The 17,704-nt window shown below is 45.0% G+C and overlaps 1 protein-coding gene across 1 annotated transcript in view; it reads left to right on the forward strand.

The window, feature by feature from the left end:
* The window catches only part of LOC136381906 (serotransferrin-like), a 55,434-nt gene that overhangs the window by 26,369 nt on the left and 11,361 nt on the right, over nt 1-17,704 (forward strand). The window contains 7 exon segments of the mRNA XM_066350472.1: nt 2,356-2,540; nt 4,471-4,660; nt 5,498-5,513; nt 12,498-12,572; nt 12,574-12,743; nt 13,342-13,436; nt 14,728-14,805. Coding sequence (XP_066206569.1) covers nt 2,356-2,540; nt 4,471-4,660; nt 5,498-5,513; nt 12,498-12,572; nt 12,574-12,743; nt 13,342-13,436; nt 14,728-14,805 — 809 coding nt within the window.

The following is a 17,704-nucleotide window of genomic DNA, read 5'->3' on the forward strand; positions in this document are numbered from 1 at the left end:
TATAAACATGGCATATTGGGATGATGCTCTAACCCACCGAGCTACCTGGCCAGGGTCCTCCTATTATTTTTGCTTTTTTATTTAAGGGCTGTCCTTTTTCCTGCTACCACGTGGTAGCCTAAGACTGGTTCTTGTCACTTCTTTAGTTCTTTTCGTACTTCTTTTTTTAGGATCTAACTTTATTTTTATTTTATTTTATTTCTGATGTAGAAATTAATTTAATGGGGTGACATTATACTCTGCTGAGTAGGGCTCCCTTCTCTAGGCTTCAAGTCTCCACTATTTGCAACAGACTCCAAAAGCCTGCCCTCCGGAGGAGAATTTAGAGGAGGCTTAAACTCCACTCTAAAAGCATCCCAGTATATCTATTTGCCACATGGTCATTTTTATGTGCAAAGTACACTAGTGCTGCCGCCTCAACCTGTGTAAATTCAAACCCCTCATATTCTCTCAGAACCCAGTCCTCTTCCCGCAGCCTCTGCCCCTGTGGAGGACTTTACTAATGCCCTGCCAGGCCAGCTAGATTAGTCTCTCAATCAGTATGCTTTTTGTTCCTCCAGAATATGTCTTTACTGATTTTGTGGTATGTTGTACTAGAGGAATCAGGATACAAAAGCGTGGGGACTCTTTGATCTAATTATTTAGATATGTCTACATATTGTGTGTGTGTGTGTGTGTGTGTGTGTGTGTGTGTGTGTGTGTGTGTGTGTGTTGAACACAAGACTCGAAGAAATGCACCAATCTTGAAAGTGGTTGCTGTGGGATTATAAGCATTTCAAAATTTTCTTTCTTAAGCTATGTAGCATTTTAAAAATTATTTTTGAACAAAAACAAGGATTACTTTCACTGGAAAGAAGTTTTATCATGCATTTCTAGATGCCCACTGCACTGCTATCCTCCGAACCCAGACTGAATCTCCTCCCCTCTCACTATTCTTAACTGTCCTATTTCAGGCTTTGGCTCACACATTCACATTGACTTCCGTTCATAAATCCTCACAGACCCACTTTTCCTCCTGCCAAGCACCACGCTCCATCCCACGCTCAAAGCCTTTGGTGCCTGGGTGTGCCTCCCCTGTGCAGCCCCACTGCCTAAGACTTTGTCTCAGTGGGGCCGTTCTCCTTTCATCCATTAGGAACCCCAGGTTTGTACCTGTCCCTGAGTCTTACCAGTGCCCTCCATCCTCCCCCAGAGAAGCACTCCTTTTTCCTCCTCTCAATCCTACACACATTACAAGACACCGGTAAAACCCTGCCTCCTCCAGCTAGCTTCCCCTAATCAATGTCCTCTCACTGTGCTGGTTCAGAGCTCACACAGCATTTAGGAGTGTGTTCCACAAAATATAAAATGTTATTATATGTGCCCTGAATTTTTCCTTCTGGTATGTGTGCTATTTTCCCATCTAATCAGACCATGTCTTGCAGAAGGCTAAGAACATAGTTTTAAATAAATGCTTGAATTACATGTAGAAGAGATGGGTTTGGGGAGAACAATGATGGATCTCATTTGGAAGGCGCTGAGTTAGAGGGACTGGTAAGAAAGGAAATGATAAATGTTAGAAAGTAAGTGAAGATGTGTCCAGTTACTAGTCGGAAAGAGGCAGGCAATGGGAGTTTTCTATTAAAACCAAAAGTACACATTTGGGGAGTGTAGGAAACCAGTATTTTAGCTTTATAGATAAATATAAAATTTTATTAATAGTAAATTCATATATTAGTTGTTTAATTAAGTTAAGAAAAAATTGCAATACAGCATTTTAGGAGAGAAGTAAAAACTGGGAAGACATGTTTGAGAATTGCCTCTGGAGGAAGGAGCCAAAACCCTCAGAACGAGTGAGGTTTCCTTTTCCAGAGAGAATGCAGAGAAGATGAAGCAAAGGGCTGAGAATAGGAATCGGACCTGTGTGCACAAGAGAAACGTGCTCATTTTCACACAGAGTCAGTCTGAGTGAGTCAGACTCAAAACATTGCTTCCATTTTCGAAAAGGTTTCTAGGGAAAGTTCTTCTGCTTGTTGATGCAAGAAGATACAGCACAGACATTGTCATCCAGTTGAGGGTCACATTCTTCCTACGCTTGAGCTATGGGTCCAAATGCTCTGGAATTTAGTAGAAATGAAGAACTCTTTGAACAGCATTCAAAGAACATAGTCCACTCTGCCCTGGCTGGAATGGGGCAGGTTGGAAGGGGTGGTCACTAGAAATTCTTGGTGTGTCTCTTCCTCTCCACATAACTGTACATTTCTCTGGGCCACCGGATCCAGGCCCTCCACACACCGGTGGGTTGGTTATATTCCCCCGGAGAGGGTGCCTTGACAAAGCCATCAGCTGTGGCTGACCGACCTTCTCTATCTCCAGGAAAGAACACTGATGACTGGGCTAAAGGCCTAACGGAGGACAACTTCCGGTTGCTGTGCCCTGATGGCACCAGGAAGCCTGTGGACAAAGCTGAGGAGTGCCACTTAGCCCGAGCCCCAAATCATGGTGTGGTCTCAAGAGAAGATAAGGCAGCTTGTGTTAGGGACATATTACTTAAACAGCAGGTATGGATGAGCCGGGGCCTCCCACCCTTTCTTTCTGGGTGGTGCACATTATTTGGGGGAGCTCACAGCTAAATGCAGCATTCTCTTTCTGGAAACTAGAACTGAGTGTATGGATCAGGGGTCCCCAAACTATGGCCCGCTGGCCGCATGTGGCCCCCTGAGGCCATTTATCTGGCCCTGCTGCACTTCCGGAAGGGGCACCTCTTTCATTGGTGGTCAGTGAGATGTGTCGCTCACATACAGTACTACTTCTGATGACGCAGGACGCACGTGTCACATCACTTGTTATGGCTAGCAGTGACAAATATGGAACCGGACATTGACCGTCTCATTAGCCAAAAGCAGGCCCATAGTTCCCATTGAAATACTGGTCAATTTGTTGATTTAAATTTACTTGTTCTTTATTTTAAATATTGTATTTGTTCCCGTTTTGTTTTTTTACTTTAAAATAAGATATGTGCAGTGTGCATAGGGATTTGTTCATAGTTTTTTTTATAGTCCGGCCCTCCAACGGTCTGAGGGACAGTCAACTGGCCCCCTGTGTAAAAAGTTTGGGGACCCCTGGTATGGATTGTGGGACTGCATCTCCGAGGCCTGGCCCTCCTGGCCACTGGAAATTGCCCTCCTCTGTGGTACCCTCATTTCCCACACATCTGCATTTTTTTTAAATGAAGGAAACTAATTCTGTTTTCCAGACCTCCTTGACATAGGTCATGAAATGCAGATCTGTGTTTCCCTGCTTAGATACACTGTGAACCACTCCAACATCCAGAAAACCCAACACCCCTATCCTTACAGAGCTTCTCCCTGGCAGGAATAACCAACCCAGGCTGGCATTGGTGGGGAGGGGGGCTGTCTGAGGGTCCTAATTTTTTTTTCTGAAAAGTAGGGAGGTAGAGAGACAGACTCCCATATGCGCCCAACTGGGATCCACCTGGCATGCCCACCAGGGCACCCATCTGGGGCATTGCTCCGTTGCAACTGGAGCCACTCAAGTGCCTGAGGCAGAGGCCATGGAGCCATCCTCAGAGCCAGGGCCAACTTTGTTCCAGTGGAGCCTTGGCTGCAGGAGAGGAAGAGAGAGATAGAGAGGAAGGAGAGGGGAAGGGTGGAGAAGCAGATGGGCGCTTCTCCTGTGTGCCCTGGCCAGGAATCGAACCCAGGACTTCTACACGCCAGGCCGACGCTCTACCATAGAGCCAGCTGGTCAGTGCTGAGGGTCCTAATTCTAACGGCTCCTCTACCCACAAACAACATCTTCTCTTCAGCTATAGCTTCCTGACTATTGATTCATCATTAGTTTCTTTTTTAAAATTAAGATAGTTTATCTTTGTGAGGCCTCTTAAGGTAAATGATAATAATAATTCAGATTTAATGAAGATTCTTTAGGTGTTAGGTGGAATGCTAAACGTTTTGTAATTATCATTTCATTTACAATCTTAGGAAGCCTAGAATAATTAAGCCTCAAACCCAAGATAGGATCAAAGGTGTAATCAAACATGAACTTGTAACAACTACCTGTACCACCCCTCATTGGGTGGCTCACATTTAACCTCTTTGATAATAACACTTGGAAGGGACATGTTTCGGTTTCCTCATTTCCTGGAAGCAGCCCCCAAGGCCATGGCCAAGGAAGTGGGGTAGAGAGATCAAAGACACCAGGAGTGAGTGGATGGGTGGGAGGGACACCAAAGAGGGGGAGGGGCCAGGAGGGACCCTACAGAAGACTTTGGAACTCACGAAAGCATGGAGCTGGGGCCAAAAAATGCGTGAACGCCAGGTGAGGGAGGTGAGGAGATCCTAAGGCATCCTCTATAGCTTCCCTTTCTTTCCAAAGCCAGTTCCCGGGTTTTAGCCTTCTCCATCCCATCCATGTGTTCCTAGCTGCTTGCTGCCTCATGTCCTCATGTACTTTCTATTCATTTGACAGGAAAAATACGGGAAAAAGGAAAGTGTCTGCTCCAGCGACTTTTGTATGTTCCAATCTAAAACCAAGGACCTTCTGTTCAGGGATGATACAAAGTGTCTGGCCAAACTTCCGGACAAAACAACATATAAATCCTACTTAGGAACCGAGTATGTCACGGCCGTGGCTAACCTGAGACAATGCTCAACTTCGAGTGAGTAGGAGGAACAGCACGGGGGAAGCTGCAAAGCAAATACGGGCAGGGTTCTGGGTGGTGGGTACAAAATGAGAAGTGGGCTCCAGCCCCCAGGGGATGACCAATGGACATGATGAAACAACGAGGGAACAACATAATCCTAGAACATATTAAAGGCTACTGGTATGGGCAGATGGCAAGGAGGTGATGGGCTCCGGGCACTGAAGTAGTGAACTGCCTGAATCTGCAGAACTCCAAGGTATTACTGAGAAAAGGAAGAGGTTTATGCTCTGCACTGAAATCCTTTATTTTTATATAGAGGTGCATCGTCCCATATGGTAGCCCCTAGCCACATACAGTCATTTAAATTTAAATTAATTAAAACTAAACAAAATGAACCTGACCAGGCGGTGGTGCAGTGAATAGAGCATCGAACTGGGATGCGGAGGACCCAGGTTTGATTTGAGACCCCAAGGTCGCCAGCTTGATTGCAGGCTCATCTGGTTTGAGCAAGGCTCACTAGCTGGAACCCAAGGTCGCTGGCTTGAGCAAGGGGTCACTTGGTCTGCTGTAGCCCCCCAGTCAAGGCACATATGAGAAAGCAATCAATGAACAACTAAAGTGCCACAACGAAAAATTGATGATTCTCATCTCTCTCCCTTCCTGTCTGTCCCTATTTATCCCTCTCTCTGACTCTCTCTCTGTCTCTGTCAAAAAAACTCACAAAAAACTATACAAAATGAAAATCTTAGTCACACTAACCACAATTCAAGTGCTCGACATCTACATGTGGCTCCATTATAGGTGAGCAAAGGTAGCATTTCCATCATCGCAGAAAGTGTGAACAATGATAAGTTCTGGTAACTATAAAGTTGCCATACACACTACTCATCTAGAACACCAGTTTTCTCAGAATTAAAATAACAGTAAAACACACCTTTGCAGTATAGCCATGCTGGACATCATTCAATCATCGAAATCATTTGGAAGATGTGGGAGAATACCATGGTTATAGATAGGGTGAATATACATCAACTTTTGTGTGCATATAAGTGAGTCATGGTCCTCAAAATACTGATTCCCAGGCCCTGGGGATACTGATTCAGCAAGTCTGTGCCAGAGTCAGGGATTTTGCATTTAACAGCAGCCCCACATAATTCGGATGTAAGAAAACATGCTTGCCACGGCCACTGTTGTGAGCACCTAGGTTATATTCACCTAACCTATACCCTCCAAGAGGAGAGAGAGGTTGGCTCTGCTGTTCTCTGCTCCATCCCCAACCCCTAGTATGGAAACCGGCCTGTGGCAGGTGCCTCGTGCATCTTGCTATGGTAGTTCTTCCTCTGCCTAAAGAGGTCAGAGAGAACAGTCCTCTCGGACTCCTTCCAGTCATATGGACTTGGGTATGGGAGCTCTACTTATAAGACACGAGGTGGGGGATGATGTAGAGCAGGGAGATCGTGTCACCGTCCTTGGCGCAGGGCACCAGCTGGGGTAGGCACAGGGGCTGTGCAGGCAAGTGGAGAAGGCCGCTGAGCACGACTGGTCCAGGCATCGGAAGAGCAGGGCTATAGTCTGAATGCTTTCGCATCAGGTTTAACCGTTCGTTCACTCAACGGAAAATCAATATAGTAGATACTGACTGTCCCACCTTTCTTCTCTGCCCCTACAGAACTCCTGGAAGCCTGCACTTTCCACAAAGTTTGAAATCCAAAAGGAGGTCCATAACCTGATGGAGATGGGAGCTCACGTGACCCATCAGCTTCCCCTGATCTCGCAGGCCTGAGTGGTTTGACTGCCTTCCTAGTTCGATGTTGCCACCAGTGCAGGAAATAAAATAAAAATTTTTATTCGTTTTATCTTTTAAAAACTTTGTTCTTTCCCTAAATGTTTGTCCTGGAAGGATTTCTGTTATACTATCCAACTAGACACACGTGCAGCTGAGTCCTTCTTTCAGAGCTCAAGATGCATCTGATCCGTCCCCCAGCTTTGGCGGTGGTGCCATAGCCACGCCTTCTGGGTCCAGTCCCAGTGGGAATTCTTTCTAAAAGGGGTCTGCATGGTCCTTAGAACAGAATCAAGCGTGTCAGGCTGTGTGTGTCTGTTGCTAGGGACGGGGTAGGGAGGACAATGCAGAGTGGGTTATTGAGATGGACTGTTCAAGGGAGTACAGAAAAAGAATATAAAACATATATTTACCTATTTAAAAATATTTTTATACTCTGGTTTCTCTTCAGATCGTATAAATCTTTTGCCTTTTAAAAACATTTTAAATGAATTTTATCAGGTCCAGATTCTAACTGGTTGGAAAAGTGAATCACTAGGACATTTTCTAGCTAAAAATCATTCCTTGACCCCGATCCCCACAGCAGTCATTGCCCTGTCTCCTCCCTTTCCTTCGCAGTCAAGCCCCTGAAAGGTGGAGGCTCACTCTCTCCACGCCTCACCTATTATTAACAGCTGAACATCCGGAAATCAGTCTTCTGCTCCACTCATTTCTCTATAGCTAGGGCTGTGAAAATCAATTTTAGCTCTTTCATTCCTGAGTCTGTTTACTGGACTTGAAACAGCTGGCCAGTCACTCTTCCTTGGAATTCTCCCCAGCTTCCCTGCTGTGGCAGTTCCGCTATCCATTTGTGGTCTTTCTTTGGGCTCATCTTGTGGGCCCTGAAATTTATTATCCCCAGATTTCGTCACCAAGGCAGCAGTTTTCCATTCACATAGCTCTGACTAAAATTCCTTACATAGTTAGGTCAGTTATGGTATGTGTTCTCCATGTCTGGCCCTCCCCCCTTCCCTGCATTTTTAGTTCCTAACAGGGGAATTAGTGATTATTATCAAGGAGGTGTATGTGTGTGTGTGTGGGGGGGGCTGCATACAGAGAAGAGATCAGGACCATAAGAAAGAAAAGAAACAGAATGAGGTAAGATTACTATTAATTCTGAGTGTCAGTTTTAATTGATTATGCTATCTTAAAATAGTTGGTTTACTTACTTTAACATCACATCCTAAACATCCTTCTTTAATCTGGAGTCCCCTTTTTTTTTTGTATTTTTCTGAAGTTGGAAATGGGGAGGCAGTCAGACAGACTCCTGCATGCGCCTGACCGGGATCCACCTGGCACGCCCACCAGGGGGTGATGCTCTGCCCATCTGGAGCATCGCTCTGTTGCAACCAGCTAGTGCCTGAGGCAGAGGCCACAGAGCCATCCTCAGCACCCGGGCCAACTTTGCTCCAATGGAGCCTTGGCTGCGGGAGGGGAAGAGAGAGACAGAGAGGAAGGAGAGAGGGAGGGGTGGAGAAGCAGATGGGTGCTTCTCCTGTGTGCCCTGGCCGGGAATCAAACCTGGGACTCCCACACGCCAGGCCGATGCTCTACCACTGAGCCAACCAGCCAGGGCCTGAAGTCCCTATTGCCTACCTTTACTGAGGAAGTGCCTAGCAACTTAACTGTACTATGTCAGAGCACGTAGTTCAGCATAAAAAAGTCCAGCTGGGCCCTGGCCGGTTGGCTCAGCGGTAGAGCGTCGGCCTGGCGTGAGGGGGACCCGGGTTCGATTCCTGGCCAGGGCACATAGGAGAAGCGCCCATTTGCTTCTCCACCCCTGCCTCCTTCCTCTCTGTCTCTCTCTTCCCCTCCCGCAGCCAAGGCTCCATTGGAGCAAAAGATGGCCCGGGTGCTGGGGATGGCTCCTTGGCCTCTGCCCCAGGCGCTAGAGTGGCTCTGGTCGCGGCAGAGCGATGCCCCGGAGGGGCAGAGCATCGCCCCCTGGTGGGCAGAGCGTCGCCCCTGGTGGGCGTGCCGGGTGGATCCCGGTCGGGCGCATGCGGGAGTCTGTCTGACTGTCTCTCCCCGTTTCCAGCTTCAGAAAAATACAAAAAAAAAAAAAGTCCAGTTGTCTTGGATCAATGGGTAAGTTACTTAATCCCTGCTTCAGTGTGTCATCTGTAAAATTGGGATCATGAGTCATTGTGAAGATTAAAAAAATTAATAAATTAAAAGTATTTAGGACAGTGTCTTAAACGAGTAGGCTCTCATTAATGTCAGCATTATCTCATTACCCCATCTCTTCAGCCCCCCAGTCTTGCTTCCACACCCCTGCCTCTCCCCCACCCTCACACCGCTGTTCCCTCTGAGCTCACTCTACTCAAGTCCTCATCACAGGATCCTCTGCTTTAAACGATGCTGCTGACCACTTCCAGGACGTTTTCCTGCTGTGTCACTGCTTCTTCCTTCTTTATGGGCTCCTTTATCCTTCTCACTCTTCATGTTCGCCATGATTTCAATGACCACTTGTTTATGTATGACTCCCAAATGAAAATCTACCACCTATTGCTGAAACTTTACATTTGTTTCCTGTGTCACATACTTGATAGAAGATTTTTGATTTCCCAGAAGCACCTGAAACTCAATATATCCTAAAGAGAGGCAATTTTCATTCTGGCTCTGTTTCCAGTTCCAAAGTCTCTCCGAGTGAGTTTTTCTAACTCACTTTATGCACTGTGTTATTCCCAGTAAACCACACCAACAACTTCAGATGCAGTCTTTTTTTCTTTGTAGAGAGAGGGAGAAGGGAGAGAGAGAGAGAGAGAGAGAGAAGAATCAACTTGTTCCACTTAGTTTTGTACTCATTGATTACTTCTCGCACAGGCCTTGACCAGGGATTGAACCTGTGACCTCACTGCACCAGGATGACACTTTATTCACTGAGCCACCTGGCCATGGCCCACGTACAGTCTCGATATTTCTCCTTAACTCAGAATATCCAGTTAATCACCACATTCTATATACTTTCCTTCTAAACATCTCTCAAAAATGTGCCTTCCACACTTACCTCTGTCCCTAATTTAGACCCTGTGCATCTTTTGCCAAAACACAGCAACAGCCTCCCACTGGCCTCCCTGCTTCCAGTATTTTCTCCCTTAACCAAGAGTTCTCCATTGACCTGCCAATCATCTATGTCACCTCCGACTGAAACTTCTTTTTTAAAATTAGATTTATTGGGGTGACATTGGTTAGTAGGATCATCTAGGTTTCAAGTATACATTTCTATGATATACAATCTATATATTGCACTGTGTACCCACCACCTAAAGTCAAACCATCTTCTGTCAACATATATTTGGCTTCCTTTTACCCTCCCATCCTCTTCCCTTTGGTAACTACCATACTGTTGTCTGTGTCTATGAGTTTCAGTTTTGTATCCTACGTATGGGTGAAATCATACGGTTCTTGGCTTTTCTGAATGCTTTATTTTGCTTAGCACGATATTGTCAAGGTACATCCATGTTGTTGCAAAGGGCACTATTTCATCTTTTCTTATGGCTGAGTAGTATTCCACAGTATCCAATCTTCTATCAAGGGACGCTTTGGTTGTCTCCATGTCTTGGCCACCATTAATAACACAACTATGAACATAAGCATGTGTACATCTTTGTGAATAATATTTTTGAATTTTGGGGTGAGATACCCAAAAGAAGTATTGTTGGGTCATATGGTAATTCTATTCTTAATTTTTTGAGGAACCGCCATACTATTTTCCATAGTGACTGTACTAGTTTACATTCCATACCAGCAGTGCAGGAGGGTTCCCTTTTCTTCACGGCCTCTCCAACAATTATTACCTGTCTTGTTGATGACAGCCATTCTAACAGTTGTAAGGTAGCATCTCATTGTAGTTTTGCATTCTCTAATAGCTAGTGAAGATAAACATCTCATATATCTGTTGGCTGTTTGCATGTCTTTTTGGGAGAGTGTGTTCAGGTCCTCTGCCAATTTTTTTTAACTGGATTGTTTGTTTATTTGGTGTTGAGCTGTATGAGTTCTTTATATATTTTGGATATTAACCCCTTGTCAGAGCTGTTGTTTGCAAATATCATCTCCCTGGAACTTCTTATTGCATTCTGTAGAATTCTTCAACACAGCACACAGTCCCTTCAGGTCTGGGGTTCCTAGAACCTTTGCTACTTCATCTCCTGCCACTTCTGATGAAGTGACACCTGTTTAATGACACAGACAGCAAACTAGGCTGGCTACTTCTGGCCTGCTAATGTGTTTAATTCGGGCCACAAGTTTTTTTTTTCTTTTCTTTTTTCTTTTTTTTTTTTTTTTTTTTTTTTTTTTTGTATTTTTCTGAAGCTGGAAACGGGGAGAGACAGTCAGACAGACTCCCGATCCACCCGGCACGCCCACCAGGGGGCGATGCTCTACCCCTCCGGGGCCTCGCTCTGCTGCGAGCGACCAGAGCCACTCTAGCGCCTGGGGCAGAGGCCAAGGAGCCATCCCCAGCGCCCGGGCCATCCTTGCTCCAATGGAGCCTCGCTGCGGGAGGGGAAGAAAGAGACAGAGAGGAAGGAGAGGGGGAGGGGTGGAGAAGCAGATGGGCGCTTCTCCTGTGTGCCCCGGCCAGGAATCAAACCCGGGACTTCTGCACGCCAGGCCGAAGCTCTACCACTGAGCCAACCAGCCAGGGTCTCGGGCCACAAGTTTTTGAATGTGTTCCATTACATGCTGAAATTTGAAAAGTGAAAAACTTCCCATAAAAACCTGCCTTTCTGGCATCTCTTAAAAAAGCTGGAAGAACGGACCACTTTGGTCCCACATACCTGTGTGGCAGGTTGTAGCTGCCCCTTTGGGCAGGAATGACAGCTGCGGATTTCAACAGCTCCCACCTTCCCATTGATTTTCCTGGCTGCTTCCCTTAAGTAGACCTCACAGTGGAAGCCCTGGACTTACAGTGTAGGGCCACGGAACTGCTTATTTCCTTCTGCACAGGCACCTTTTCTCCTTTAATGCCTGCTGGGGCTAACTCATCCTTCTTGGCTCAGTTTCGGTCACTTTCTTTCAGAAGCTTTTCTCTGAACCCCTGACGGTCTAAGCATCCCTTTCAGTATTCCCACGTACATGGTCCCTGGGCCCTAGCGGGGTACCTCATTTGGTTAAGTATCCTCTGGACATGCGCAGGTTGCGGGTTCCATTCAAGTCGGGGCACATACAAGAATCAACCAATGACGGTATGAATGGGAGGAATAACGAATTGATGCTTCTCTCTCACACTCTAAAAGCAAAAAACCCAAAAAACAAAAAATAACAACAAAACCAACCCGTACATCCTTTGTCACATCCCATGCCACATTATATTCAGATGAAACGTCTGTGTGATGTTTGAGTTAGTTCCTCACAAGACTCACCTCAGAAAAAAGAGCGACCGGAAATCCTCAGCGGAGATTTCTCGAGCCATTAATCTTATTCATCCAGCATTCTGTCAACAACCATGAAAAGGGAGGCGACATTTGAATCTATCTTTTTTTTTTTTTTTGCATTTTTCCGAAGCTGGAAACGGGGAGGCAGTCAGACAGACTCCCGCATGCACCCGATGGGGATCCACCCGGCATGCCCACCAAGGGGGGATGCTCTGCCCATCCGGGGTGTTGCTCTGTTGCAACCAGGGCCATTCTAGCGCCTGAGGCAGAGGCCATGGAGCCATCCTCAGTGCCTGGGCCATCTTTGCTCCAATGGAGCCTTGGCTGCAGGAGGGGAAGAGAGAGAGAGAGAGAGAGAGAGAGAGAGAGAGAGAGAGAGAGAGAGAGAGAGGGAGGAGTGGAGAAGCAGATGGGCGCCTCTCCTGTGTGCCCTGGCCGGGAATCGAACCCGGGACTCCTGCACGCCAGGCCGACGCTCTACCACTGAGCCAACCGGCCAGGGCCTGGATCTAGCTTAAAGGATAAGAATGTCACTCATGAAATACCTGTGCCTGCTCTCTCCTTCGGTACGAGAGCACTGTACTACAACGCGAACTACAACTCCCATCAGGACTTCCGGGACTAAGGCACTAGGGGAGAAAATACGACTCAGGAACTACCACTCCCATGATGCTCCACTTCCGACGTCAGCACAGAGCGTAGGAACACGTTGCTCTTGCGGTGCTGGAGACCACGTATCCCAGTATGGCTTCCTCAGAGTCCATTCGAATGGGGAGTGATGGTGATGTTGGGGGCACCTTCCAGCCCTACTTAGACTCCTTGCGGCAGGAGCTACAGCAGCAGGACCCGACGCTGCTGTCAGTCTTGGTAGCGGTTCTCGCGGTGTTGCTGACGCTGGGTAAAGAGGAGGCGGTGGTTATGGAGGGTGCGGGGTGGGCGAGTCCGGGCTGGCACTGGGAGGATGCCGGGAGTAGAAGGGGGCGTCTAGCGAGGGAGACTCACTGTTTAGGCGAGCCTGTCCTCCTGCCTGAAGCAGCGGGAGCAGCACTGCGTCAAAGGGAACCCCTGCGACCCCCGAAGTGATATCCCGGCCCTTGGGGCACGGGTCACTCTTCCTTCATCGGCCCTTCTCGCCCGAGCGCGTGGTTCCCTCCTTGAAATGGTTTTACGACGAAGACTCACTGTGTCTGGAGTTCAAGTTTGAGCGTCCTGTGTCTGCGTGCTGAGAGATGAGGATACAGAGTTGTAAGACAAGATTGCACTTAAAGAGGCCACAGTCGGGGTAGGGGGTCCACACGAATGTTCACAGTTCATTGTGGCTGGTGCTCCATGGGGTCCCTAACAACAATAACACTTATAGTGGAAGTAATAGTAAAAGTAAGTTTCAGGTGATTGCGTTGTTCTGTGGTAGACTTCTGTTAAGTTCCCCACTCCAAATATCCACTCTTGCTATTACTGATAAGGCATAATTTTGGTTCTTTTTCTCTATTCCACAGTGTTCTGGAAGTTCATCCGGAGCAGAAGGAGCAGTCAAAGAGCTGTTCTTCTTGTTGGCCTTTGTGACTCCGGGAAAACACTGCTCTTTGTCAGAGTAAATGCTTTGATTTTCAAATCTCTCTAACTTTATAGGAAAATTTAGAGCATCCCATTATTTTTGTGAGGTCATGGTTTATTTTGGAAAAGAAGCTGATGCTGATAAATTGGGGTGTTAATTCCTGACTCACGTAGGAGGACAAAAAGACTCCTGAAAACTCATAAACTGGAATTTTTTTTATCATTTCTATTTTCTTACACTTGTCAGATACTGATATTGAGTCCTTATTCCACTTAAGGGTTTTATGTAACTAGTTTCACACCATGGCTAAGGATGACAGAATGATTGAAAAGATAGAAGACATTGAATTTTATATGGTGTATATTTCATTGTGTAATATACTTTCCTGATCGTTTGTCAAAGAAAAAGTTTTAAAAGGGTGATTCTTTGACATTAGGCTACTTAGGCTTCTTTTCACTAATATTTATTTTTACTCTATGTAATATTTTTAAATGTTTGATGTTTTGGTGTGTAGAGTAGCAGCAGTTTTCTCATTCTTTCTTTTGAGAGAATAAAATATTTTCCTTCCACTGAAGAAATATAATCTCTCTCTCTCTCTCTCTCTCTCTCTATATATATATATATATATATATATATATATATATTTTTTTTTTTTTTTTTTAAATTCAATGAGAGGAGGGGAGGCAGAGAGACAGACTCCCACATGTGCCCTGACAGGGATCCACCTGGCAAGCCCACTAGAGAGCAATGCTCTGCCCATCTGGTGCGTTGCTCCATTGCTCAGCAATGGAGCTCTTCTTTAGCACCTGAAGCAGAGGTCATGGAGACATCCTCAGCATCTGGGGCCAAGTAGCTCCAGTTGAGCTTTGGCTGCAGGAGGCGGAGGGGGAGAGACAGAGAAGTGAGGGGGAGGGGTTGAGAAGCAGGCGCTTCTCCTGTGTGCCCTGACCAGTAACTGAATCCTGGACATCCACACACTGAGCCGATGCTCTACCACCGAGCCAACCAGCCAGGGCCTAATCTTTATTTTTAATAATTAAAAATATTTATGGAAGGTTGGTATATTTCTCCACTAACAATTTGAAACTGTTACCTGAAAATAATAGGGGTTTTCCCTCTCAATTGAGTAGAGGGGGGAAAAAATTGCAATTAGATTTTTCTACAAGTAAAGGGAACAGAAAAATCAACATGGTCCTTTTCACCTGTTGCGAGCAACGTTCATTTATTTGAGTAGACACCTAGGAGCATTAGATTGAAATTACTCTCTTAAAGGTTTGCTGTTTAGATGTTTACTGTAATCTGCCTCATGTTGTTGTTATTTTTACAGTTGTTAACAGGCCTTTACAGAGACACTCAGACTTCCATCACGGACAGCTCTGCTGCGTACAGAGTCAGCAATACCAGGGTAAGGGGTTCCTAGAATGTTGGGAGCTTCACAATTTTACTTTACTTTGCTGAGTCAAGAAAGGACATTACTAAGATAAATTAGTCTGACAGTGTAGCTTATTTTTATGGATAAATATAATCTATGCAACAAATTCTGCTCTTGACCATCCAGGCAATGGATTTAATCTGCCCTCTTCTTTGTTGTATCTCGTGGACGCTGATGTTACATCACATTTTATTTGTTTTGTTTCGTTTCTGTGTCTCAAGGGTGAGCATAGAGCTGTTTTCTTTTTATTTATGTTTTAAATATATGTATATGGGACAAAAATTCAAAGAGTTAAAAAAGGATATTTGATGAAAAGTAAAAATGTAATATGATTAATAGAGCTTGGGTTTGATTTCTGTTTTTTCTCCATCATTTGTACCTACTTGATTTATGAGCTTCATAGTATTCCATTATGCTGTACCACACAATTAAGTTCTTATTTAAAAAGAGTCCTATTAGCCTGACCTGGGAGTGGCGCAGTGAATAGAGCGTCGGACTGGGATGTGGAGGACCCAGGTTTGAGACTCTGAGGTCGCCAGCTTGAGCGTGGGCTCATCTGGTTTGAGCAAAAAGCTCACCAGCTTGGACCCAAGGTCACTGGCTTGAGCAAGGGGTTACTCGGTTTGCTGTAGCCCTCTGGTCAAGGCACATATAAGAAAGCAATCAATGAACAACTAAGTACCATAAGAAAAAACTGAAAAACTGATGATTGATGCTTCTCATCTCTCTCCGTTCCTGTCTGTCCCTATCTGTCCCTCTCTCTGACATTCTCTGTGTCTCTGTAAAAAAAAAAAAAAAAAACCCCATTAACAAACATTTATTTTGTTATAATCTTTTGTTTTTACATACATGTTGCAGTGGTGGTGGATAACTAAAGAGTGTACATGAGTGTATTTCAAAAAACACTAATAAGGAAGGACTTTTTCTGTACCTCTGTGGCTCTAGAATGTCTGTGCCTGTGTAGCTCTAGAATGTTGCTAGTGATTGTTAAGCCAGTTATAATGCTTATTAAGTATACAGTGTTTGGAGAGTGAGTGGAAGGAGAGGTAGATGTATATAGATGGGTAATTAGAATGGTGATCTTAGACGCCTTCTCCCTTTCTTGTGTTCCCCGACTTTTCTGGTGCTTCCAGACTTAAACACTGTAAGCAAAGATAAAGAGATATTTTTTTAAATGTCTTAGAGACATTTTTGCTTTTTTCAATAATAGCATTCTTTTTGGCCCAGTCCTTTTAAACTCCCAAGGATTCAGATTTTGAAATTTCAGGTTTGGGCCCTAGCTGGTTGGCTCAGTGGTAGAGCATCGCCTGGCATGCAGAAGTCTGGTTCAATCCCTGGTCAGGGCACACAGGAAAAGCGACTATCTGCTTTTCTACCCCTCTCCCTCCTTTCTCTCTCTCTCTCTCTCTCTCTCTCTTTCTCTCTCTCCTCCCTTCCCTCCCTCACTCCCCCTCTCTCCTTCTCTCCCCCTCTTGCAGCCATGGCTAGAATGGTTCCAGCAAATTACCCCTGGCGCTGAGGATGGCTCCATGGCCTTGCCTTAGGGGCTGAGATGGCTCAGTTGATGAGCAATGGAGCAGCAGCCCCAGATGGGCAGAGTATCGCCCTGTGCGAGTCTTGCTGGGTGGATCCTGGTCAGGGTGCATGCGGGAGTTTGTCTCTCTGCCTCCCTGCTTCCCTGTATTTCACTTAATTTAAAAAAAAAAAAAAAAAGGAATTTCAGGTTTGGAAGATCTTTAATTCTTGGAGCACTTGTACCAGATTTTTATTAAAGTAGGGTATTCCAGGGTATGCCTTAGATCTATACTTTCCAATAGAGTCACCTGGCCATTTGTGACTGTAGAGCACCTGAAATGTGACTAGCCCAAATTGAAGGGTACTATAAGCGTAAATACACCAGGTATTGAAGACTGGGAGTGAAGAAAAGAATATAAAATGTCAATAATGTGTCTTGATTTTTTAATTAAATGTTAAAAGGATATATCACATACAGGTTGGGGCAAAAGTAGGTTTATAGTTGTGAGTACATGAAACAGCGTTTATTCTTATATTTGTTAGTTATTGTATTATTTTTTCATATGAACAACTGTAAATCTACTTTTGCCCCACCCTGTAGGTTGGATTAAATAATATATATTATTAAAATTAATTTTACCTATTTTTACTTTTTTAAGGTAGTTTGCAGAAAGTTTAACATTACATATGAGACTTGAATATTTCTATTGAATATGTAGAATATTCCCCCCCCCCTTTTTTACTCTTTCTCTTAACCCCTCCTTATATTTTAGATCTAGTCCAGTGGTTCTCAACCTTTCTAATGCCGTGACCCCGCAATACAGTTCCTCATGTTGTGGTGACCCCAAACCAAAAAATAATTTTGCTGGCTACTTCATAACTGTAATTTTGCTACAGTTATGATTCGGAATGTAAGTACCTGATATGCATTATGTATTTTCCGATGGCTTTAGGCGACCCACAGGTTGAGAACCGCTGATCTAGTCTCTCTCAGGATAGTATGATATATATCTAGTAATATCTCTTCTGGATTATTTATAGTGTTTGCTGCAGTGCTGTTTATGAAATGTGGTAGTGAGTCCCAACCTAGACTTACTGTATTTTTTAAAAAGGCTAATATACATCATATTTTTACCCATAAAAGACTGCACAGACTTAGTGACAGTCATAATGAATCTAGCTATATTTATGTCATATCTGAGTGAAGCTTACTACCTCCTGCTAAACAGTTAGGCTGGCTCTGGATAAGGCAGAACATCTGAGACATGATCTAGGGATCTGATAGTACATGTGCCAGAGCTGTATCTAAGGGTCTTATCATCGAGCTCAGCCACATCTGCATTGCACTGAACTCAAG

The sequence above is a fragment of the Saccopteryx leptura genome, chromosome 10 (genome assembly GCF_036850995.1).
Source record: "Saccopteryx leptura isolate mSacLep1 chromosome 10, mSacLep1_pri_phased_curated, whole genome shotgun sequence".
Classification (NCBI taxonomy): Eukaryota; Metazoa; Chordata; class Mammalia; order Chiroptera; family Emballonuridae; genus Saccopteryx; species Saccopteryx leptura.